Consider the following 8,860-nt stretch of genomic DNA (forward strand, 5'->3'; position numbering starts at 1 on the left):
AAATACGTTCGAGTTTTTTGCTCTTTCTTTTCGCTTCTTTTGCTTCGACGCGCGCTTTAATTCCGCGTCGGAATGAATGCCGTACGCGTTTATACAGCGCCGTTCTTCGCTTGTAAGCTTTGGCATCCTCTCAATTCCCTTTGTCACTGTGCCGAAATACGTTCGAGTTTTTTGCTCTTTCTTTTCGCTTTCGTGTTCTTCGCCGTTCACGAGCTGATCTTCTTAACGGCTGAAATAGTATACGTTCACCTCGTCGGATCCGCTTTAATGTCGGATCAGTCACCTGCTCCGAAAAGGCTTCGGCTTGGGTCGCTTGCAGACGGCTTCCGTGGTGGCAGGATACGTCCGTTCGCCGATTTGAGTACGGGCCATGCACCTGAGCAGCAGCAGCATGCCGCAGTACAGCAGACAGCCGTACAAATAGATCCAGCGGGGCCCGCAGAGGACGGACGCCATCCAACGGCAGCTGCTGTAGATACACAGCTGGAAGGGCAGCACCGGGATGCTGCTGCTTCTGCTGCGGAAGTACGGGAGAGATGGCGGCGGCAGAAAGCTGCACAGCGTGCGGCAGCCCTTCCTGAGCTACGGTTGTTGCAGCGGCAGCAGGACGCTGCACGGCACGCGGCTGCACGTGTCGACCCGCAGGTGAGGGCGCAGGAACAGCTGCGTGACGCTGCGCAGCATGCAGCTGCACGTGCTGACCCGGAAGTAAGGGCGCTCCAGCAGCTGCAGAACACAGCACAGCATGCAGCTGCACGTGCTGACCTAGAGGTGAGGGTGCTCCAGCAGCAGCAGAACACAGTACAGCATGCAGCTGCACGTGCTGACCCGGAGGTGAGGGCGCTCCAGCAGCATCGGAACACAGCACAGCATGCGGCTGCACGCCAGCTGCAGCAGCAGAACCAGCAGGCCGCCCCTAGGGACACCCTATTGGCTCGCATGCACCGTCTCCTGCGCTTTGCGGACCTTCATCGTGATGCCGCCATTGACTTGCCCGACTTCCTTTTGGCAATTCCAGAGGGCCGCGTGCAGGACCTTCCTGGCGGTCAGTTACCGCCTGACAGGCAGGTACCGTACACCGTGCAGCTGCAGTGTGCATCGGCCATGGCTGCTGCCTTGCGCCGGCGCATGCCCTCCCGTGTCTGTGCTGTGTGCTCTGAGGTGTGCTCGGAGGACCAGTCGACGGTGCTGTACTGGATGGAGATTCCCAACGTCGACATTCTACGTGCAGACGTCATGTGTACTGACGCTGTGCAGCGCTGGGGGCGTACTTTGGTGTGGCAGCGGATGGCGCGTACAGCTCAGGGAGACGCACCACCGCCACCTGATCCGGTCCTGCCGGCTCGGTATCGTGTTAGCCGGGCTGAGCGGGCTGGTGCTGTGGATGAGGACGGCGGCAGTGCTAGTGGAGCAGGCAGGCTGGTGGATGATGCAGCGGAAGGGGCATTGGAGATGGGTGGTGATGCTCCGGAGACTGGTGATTTAGAGGCAGCGGCGGCTGGGCAGGAGCCGCCCGAGCAACTTCCGCTGGACCAGCAGCCGCGTCCTCCGCGGGTGCTGCCCAGAGCCTGCCTTGACGACCCAGCTAGTGTGGAGGTGCCGTACTGCATGCGGTTAGAGCCGGATCTGCCCAACCGCACTATGCTGGTCGGCGACGGTGTTGCAGAACGCATATTCATATGCAACGCCTGCCACAAGGCCTTGAGTGGTAAGTCAGTTTCTGCTGTTCGTCGTGTCTATGAGGTATAACTCAGTGCGGCACATTCTGCTTGCGTCTGTTCTGCTCCATTCATCTGCAGCATGTGCTTGCCTCTCCTGCCTTTGCTGCCCGCTTTCCTATTGATTCCCTAGTCGTCTCGGACCTACTTGCCCGTGCTTGCCCCCCTCCTACAGCCCGCCGAGTTCCCGAAGCTGCACTGGCGCGTCTGGACCCTGGCGATGTGCCGCGCGTCAACCATCTGGGTGACCCTCTGCCGTCGCCCACTTTCCTGGAGGGGCAGCTTCTGGGCCGCGGCCGCATCATCCAGCAGTTGCTCATCATGTACCTGGCAGACCGACCGCCGGACGTCTTCCCGCATGCTGTAAAGACTCACGGCATTGGGGTCGTAAATCCTGACCCGAATATGCTGCGAGCACAGCTGCCGGCACGGGCGTCCGACCTGGCTGGCGCTATCACGGTTGTGTGTGTCGACCAGGTTCGCAACCGGGCGGAGCTGCTGGAACGTGTGCGAAAGGCGCCAGGTCTACAGGTGCGAGGACAGGTCATCGTCGCCTGGGTCCGGTTCTTGCAGCACAACGACGAGGAGGAGCTGGCTGTTGATGAGGATGCTCTGCAGGAGTACGAACGCATGGGCTGTGCTGCANGTGTGCCGGACGAAATCCTGCACGCCGCCCTTGCGCCGACTGATCTGGAGGTGGCGAACGTTCTCCGCACCACTTTCCTGCACGATCGCACGGGTGCGGCAGGTGTGCGGCAGTTCCAGGACGTGGTGGAAGCGGCTGTTCGTGATGGCAATCTTGCCGATGCAACTGCGGTACCTGACGTGGATCCTGTAGGACCGGTGCAGCCACCGCTGGCGGATCCGACCCCGAATGCAGGTGTGTTATTTTGTTACTGTGCTTCATGCGATCTGTTGTGTACTCTCTGCTTTCGTGTTGCCCTCGCACTGCACCTCCTGCACCGCCGCTACCGCAACTGTCCCGTGCATCGAAAGAATGCTCCTCTTGTGCTGACGAATCTCGATGCACAGCCTGACCTGCCGGATAGGCTGGACTCTTGCAGCGCACTCGCCTGTCCCGCTGGTGATGTGTTCTACTACTCCCCCGTGTATGTAATTGAGTGCAGGGCAACTCGCCGATGCAACTGTGGCACCTGACGTGGATCCTGCAGGACCGGTGCAGCCAACACTGGCGGATCCGACCCCGAATGCAGGTGTGTTATTTTGTTACTGTGCTTCGTGTGCTCTGTTGTGTACTCTCTGCTTTCGTGTTGCCCTTGCACTGCACCTCCTGCACCGGACAGCCGCTACCGCCACTGTCCCGTGCATCGAGAGAATGCTCCTCTTGTGCTAACTAATCTCGATGCACAGCCTGACCTGCCGGATAGGCTGGACTCTTGCAGTACACTCGCCTGTCCCGCTGGTGATGTGTTCTACTACTCCCCCGTGTGTGTTATTGAGTGCAGGGCAAGACCCTGGACTGGGGCCATTCACCGCCATCCTGCGTGGACCTGTCGACCAGCCAGTTGAAGGTGCACCAGGTGCGTGCATTCTCTTGCTTGGCTGAGCATAGGGCTAACGCATCTTCGCTTGTTTGTAACGCGTTCGAGACACTTCGATTTCGCTTTTGTCCGGCCTATGCACACACCATGCTGCATTTACCGCCGTTGCTGCACCATGCTATCAGCGTGGATTGCATCCTGACCCAGCTCTTGCGCATCTGTTGTCTGCTTATGCAGTCGATCCGGCAGCTGCCACTCTGGACGAGCTGGAGCTGATCCTGCCACAGCCGTCGAATGTGGGCGATGATGGCAGCGAAATCGACCGCTTCCCGGGCCGAGTGGAGGACCTTCTGACTGGCCGCGCACGGCTTGCGTTTGCGGCTGGTGGCCGTGACAGCCACGTGCTGGATGACCGTCATCCCGCCATCCTCACCCTCTGCTTCCCCCAGTCCTTCCCGTACGGCTTTTCTGGTCAGCGCCCCCGCGGCATGTCTTTTCCGGCGTATTGTCGCCACCTGCTGCACCGCGTGCCACGGACGCAATTCGGCGGCAATCTCATGCTGCTGGCACGCATGTACGACATCTGCATGCGCCACGAAAGCATGGCGCAAGTGGGCATTACCATGAACATGCGGCCGCATCTTGGCGAACCAGCAGCGCGTGTGCCGCGTGATGTCATCCGTGCTATGGGCACCATACTGGCGCTGCCGTATCGGCACTCACAGCGGCGGCAGCTGCTTGCACAGCAGTCGCCGCTGGTTAAGGCGCTGGTGGAGGGGGCCCGCCTCAGTACTCTGCGCCTCGACCTCACAGACGCGTATTACAACGGTGCCCGATCCAAGATGCGTGCAGCCGCCCTCACCATTGGCTGGCCCCCGCTGTTCTTCACCGTAAATCCGGCAGATATGCATGCAGCCTGTGCAGTCGTGACCTCCGGACAGGTATTGGACTTCAATGATGACGGACGACCGCAACATATCCCGAGCACAGTGGAGAAGTGGCGGCGTGTGAAGGATGACCCGTACAGTTGCGCCGCCCTGCTGGTGGCCACCAAGGAGGTTCTGGTGGAGGAGCTATTCGGCTTCGCGCCGGGCGCCATGCAGCAGACAAACCCGCGCTGCTTCTGCTGGCTCACGTTTGAGGTGGCGGTCAAGGTGGAGCAGAGCGGCCGCCTCGCCCTGCACATCCACGGTGTTGCGCATGTGCCACGTTCGCAGTCGAGCGCCTTCAGGCGCTGTTCAGTGGACCCAACTGCCGAGCGCTGGCCCTGGCATACGCCCTGTGCGCCATGTGGTATCCCTCGCCGTACTATGACCCTTTCACCCGCGGTGCAGAACACTACGTCATGGACATGACCGTCGAAGAGGTCCAGCAGCATGGCCGTGCACCTCCGCCCGTGGACAAGTCCTGCCCGCCTGCAGCGTACGATTTTGGCAGGCTCGCCGGCTGTGCAGGTGGCGGACTCCTGCCGCCTCCCCGGCACGCTGCTTGTCGCGCGCACCATGCGGCCGTCGTTCGCAGCACGCTTACTCATACGCATAACGACACCTGCAAGCGACACGGCTGCCGTGGCACAGATGATAGCTGTGGCATGGCGTTCCCTCGTGTCCTGCGCAGCGCCTTCCAGTGGATTGGCACCAGCGGCCTCTTCCTTCTGCCGCGATTGGGCCCGAACATTGTACCGCACATGCCAGCTGCAGCGCTGGCATTTGGGTGCAACCAGCTGTTTACTCTGGCGTGCGAGGTGGATCGCGTCTACACTGCAGAGGCAGCAGCGCAACTGGCCCGCCCTGAAGATGAACGGGGGGACTGTGCGCTGCTGCAGCCTGCTGCTGACCGCGCCCGCGACGCTGCCTACTACAGCACGAAGTACACTGGCAAGAGCATAAACGACAGCCAGGCGCAGCTGACATGCAACGCTCTACCCCGAGTGCAGGATTTCCTGCTAGCTGGAAGGATGCCGAATCCGGGTGCCACTGGGCNCACTGCGTTTGGCAACATGTGTGCCACCGTGCATCGCATGACCGCTTCCATTACGGCTGGTATGGCGCTTGTCGCCATGAAGCTGGACGGTCATTCCACCTTCGAAGCGACGTTCGAGTGTGCATACCTGCAGGTAGACGCATTCACGGCGCTATCTGCGGGCGCGGAGCAATCTCCTGAGGCGGCGACCACAGCGGCGGTACTGGTGGAGGCTGAGGAGCAGGAGGCCTACACGGTGACCAACGCCGTGCAGAGCTACGTGCTGCGGGGGGAAGAACTCAGCGGCCTGGACTGCAGCGTGTACAACCTATCCTCCAACTATGAGGTCCGACGTGTGCCGCCAGCTCAGCACCCGCACCGAGAGTGATTGGGTCTACAGATCCCGGTGGCAGTTCGACGTCGTAAGCGCACTACCCCAGCCGCACCCATAACCGCCCCTGTGCCTGCCCCTGTGCCTCTGCCGACTGCAGCCCCGGCCCCTCCTCCTGAGCCACCTGCTCCTACAGCTGCAGCGACACTCGACCAGCCAACGTCTCAGACAGCCACGGAGCTGCCCCGCCTGGTGGCCTTCCACGGCACGCATCTGCTCTACAGAACACATGTCCACGTCCGCCTGCCGCGGCCGCGCTACGTACAGCTTGGAGGCTCTCTTCCCCGCCGGCCCCGCCCTGGCACCTCTGCTGCGGGCATGGCGCAGTACTACGCGTTTGTCCTGGGTACTTTCAAGGCTCACCGGGGTCAGCCCATCCCCCCCGGGCTGACTGTAAAGGAAGCCTACGACACCTGGTGGGCAGAGCTGGGCACTACCGAGGCAGGTCGCTCGTACCAGGCGTATGTATCGGTGCTGCTGGACAACATCGAAGAGGACCACGCTGGGAAAGCCCGCCGTCAGGCGGAGTACAACCAGCGGCGCCGCCAGCAGCGTGCGGCATCGGCAGCAGCCGCGCTGCCTGAAGGTGACAGCACGAGCGCTTCGGATGGAGATGCCGATGACGGCATCCGCGGGCATCTCAGACCTGATCCTGAAACACAGCCGCCCGCCGAGGACCAGCTGGAGCACTTCGTGTACATCCCAGGTCAGGAGTATCCGACGGCTGGCACCGACCTCGCCGCCGTCGCTCTTACTGACCTGTTTGACTGCACCAACGCTGCTGGCGCGTATGCCTATGATGCAGCACGGCGCTGCCGAGCCCCGGCCCTAGCGGACGGCCATGGTGCACGCAGCGATCGTTTCAGCCGTCGGATCACGCCAGCGGACCTGCCCCTCCTGACTGAAGCAACCAAGCGTCTGAAGCGGTATCTCGTTGCAGCAGCAGCCGGCACTGTTGAGGCAGATGGGGGCGCCCACACGGGACTGACGGCCACACCTGAGATGGACACCCCTCGTGTCGAGCTGCACCGCCCCACCAGCGGACCCCTGGTCGCCATCGTGTGCATGCCTGGCACTCCTGAGCGGACTGAACAGGCTCGCATGCCCATCTATGTGCACCTCCCCCAGCCGCCCAGCATCGACGACACCATCGAGCTGTTCACACTTGCCCCCCACCAGGCCGTGCCCTTCATGCTCATGGCTCGGTACTTCGATCATCGTGATGAGCCCAACCCTGGCGACCCGCCGCAGATGCTTGTGGAGGGCAAGCCCGGTACCGGAAAGAGCCAGTTCGTACAAGCACTCCTGTGGTACACCTTCCAGCATGGCTGTCCGCACTGGGCGGCCACCTGCGCCTACTCATGGGCTGCTGCAACTGCCTTCAGCACGCCGGTGCATCGCAGCCTCTCTACCCACGCCATGTTTGCCCTATCTGCTGGCAGCAACCGAGCGGACAGCGTCAGGAAAGGCAGCGCAGCCAGCCTACAGGTGCATCGGAATGTCGGCGATGGTGCACTCATCATTGACGAGATCGGCATGAACAGCCTGGACCACCTGGGTGTGTGCAACCAGTCCTGCACTCGTCACCTGTTGCCGCCACCGCATCTCGCCAGCGACCACCCCGCCGCCACCATCTTCAGCGGCCGTCCTAGCGCCAACACGGGCGACGAGTTCCAGCACCCGAAGCCAGGTGGCCCGCCCCTCTACAAGTACGCCGCTGCTGTGGAATTGCACCCTCAGTTCTCGCCCTCTGTCCCACCGCGCAACCTCTGCACGGAGAGGAGGACAACGATGACGACCCTAATGAGGCCGCCGCTGGATCTCAAGGCGGTCAGCAGCACCCCGAAGCAGCAGCACGCCGGCCCCTGGCCGTCCCACAGACGCAGAGCTGCATACTGNAGGGCTTCCAGGTTTACCGATCCCTGGCTAAGACGGTCTTCTTGCTGGAGAAGCAGCAGCGCCAGGACAGCAGCCCCTCTGGTCGTCGCCTGACAGAGTATGCCTCTATGTTTGGCGGTGAGCCAGCCACCGAGCAGCGCATAGCCGAGATGGTCGACGACCTTAACAGCCGCGCCATCGTCGACTTGGCCGACCTGGCACACCTCGAGCCGCGCGTCGTGCTGCAGAGGAACGAACCACGCCACACACTCAATACCCGGCTCATCATGCTGGAGGCACAGCGCAAGAATCAGCGCCTTGTGGTGTGGAATGCGGACCACGTCCCTGTCCAGAAGCGCGGTGCTGCTGCGGAACCGGCCCTGACACACGTGGAGAAAGCAGTTGCAATGCGGATCAAGGATCACGAGTTTGGCCACACCACCGCCGACACGTGGTACTACCATGGCGCCCGATACATCCTCCTTGATATGACAGCTGCCGATGCCGGAGCGAGCCACAACAACGAGGTGGAAGCCTGCGGCCTGCTTGAGGATGGCCACGAGCCAGCCGATGACGGCCGTGGCCCCTACCGCCGGCTCAAGTACCTTCCGGCGGCCGTCATTGTGCGGCCTATAAGCGGCCACATCCCCGGCACCGTGCTGCAGGGCCTTGGAGACTACGCCAGCAGGGGTGGTGCCTTCATCCTGTCACCCCGGGCGTCTTGCATTGCCGAGGTGGAGATGCCTGCCGCCGGGTACGGCACCATCACAAAGCAGATCCGGCGCCTGAACGTGCCGCTCGGCGACCGCCAGGCGGTCACCGATTACTTCGTGCAAGGCCGCAGCTTCAAAGACGAGTGCTGGCTGGTGGATCTCGCTGTCCCACCCAACGGCATCAAGCGCGCCACCCTGTATGTGCTGCTGACCCGCTTCAAGATGCTGGACCACGTCCGTCTGCTCCGGCCGCTCTACACTACACCGCACGAGCGCAAGAGGATAATCAAGCAGTTCCTCAGCGCGACTAACCTCGAGCCGGACCTGGCCGCCAACCTGCGCCTGCTGAAGCAGGCAGCGCGCGAGACCGAGCAGCACTATACAGCCGAGTTCCAGCATGCGCGACAGCTGGAAGCGTGCTGGACCGGCCCGGTCCAGGCCTAGTTGAGTTGAGTTGAGTTGAGTTGAGTTGAGTTGAAACCGCGACCCGCCACTGTACGGCGTTAAATGACAGCGTCCGGAGTAAGGGGGACACTCCGGACGACACGCTCGCTCCCTACGGGCAGGAATGGGGAGCCGCCCACCAATGTGTGGAGCCCCCTGCGGGTTCGACTCCCGCGCGAGCGCTTCACAGGATAGATCCGCGTGCTAGACTCCGCAATCTCTTGTGTGTAAGTGTGAAGCTAAAGCGCGCGT

The 8,860-nt window shown here is 62.1% G+C and overlaps 1 protein-coding gene across 1 annotated transcript in view; it reads left to right on the plus strand.

Moving 5' to 3' along the window:
* VOLCADRAFT_100681 (uncharacterized protein) overlaps window positions 1-8,608 on the plus strand; it is a gene marked incomplete at both ends in the record, with an annotated part of 44,130 nt that extends 35,522 nt beyond the window's left edge. Inside the window, 8 exons of the mRNA XM_002959212.1 lie at window positions 646-1,708; window positions 1,894-2,598; window positions 2,891-2,932; window positions 3,185-3,259; window positions 3,458-4,138; window positions 4,438-5,535; window positions 5,674-7,403; window positions 7,454-8,608. Of these exons, the coding sequence (XP_002959258.1) occupies window positions 646-1,708; window positions 1,894-2,598; window positions 2,891-2,932; window positions 3,185-3,259; window positions 3,458-4,138; window positions 4,438-5,535; window positions 5,674-7,403; window positions 7,454-8,608 (6,549 nt within the window). The remainder of the gene's footprint in view (window positions 1-645; window positions 1,709-1,893; window positions 2,599-2,890; window positions 2,933-3,184; window positions 3,260-3,457; window positions 4,139-4,437; window positions 5,536-5,673; window positions 7,404-7,453) is intronic.
* Between the last annotated feature and the right edge of the window lie 252 nt (window positions 8,609-8,860).

Source organism: Volvox carteri (genome assembly GCF_000143455.1).
Source record: "Volvox carteri f. nagariensis unplaced genomic scaffold VOLCAscaffold_137, whole genome shotgun sequence".
Lineage (NCBI taxonomy): Eukaryota > Viridiplantae > Chlorophyta > Chlorophyceae > Chlamydomonadales > Volvocaceae > Volvox > Volvox carteri.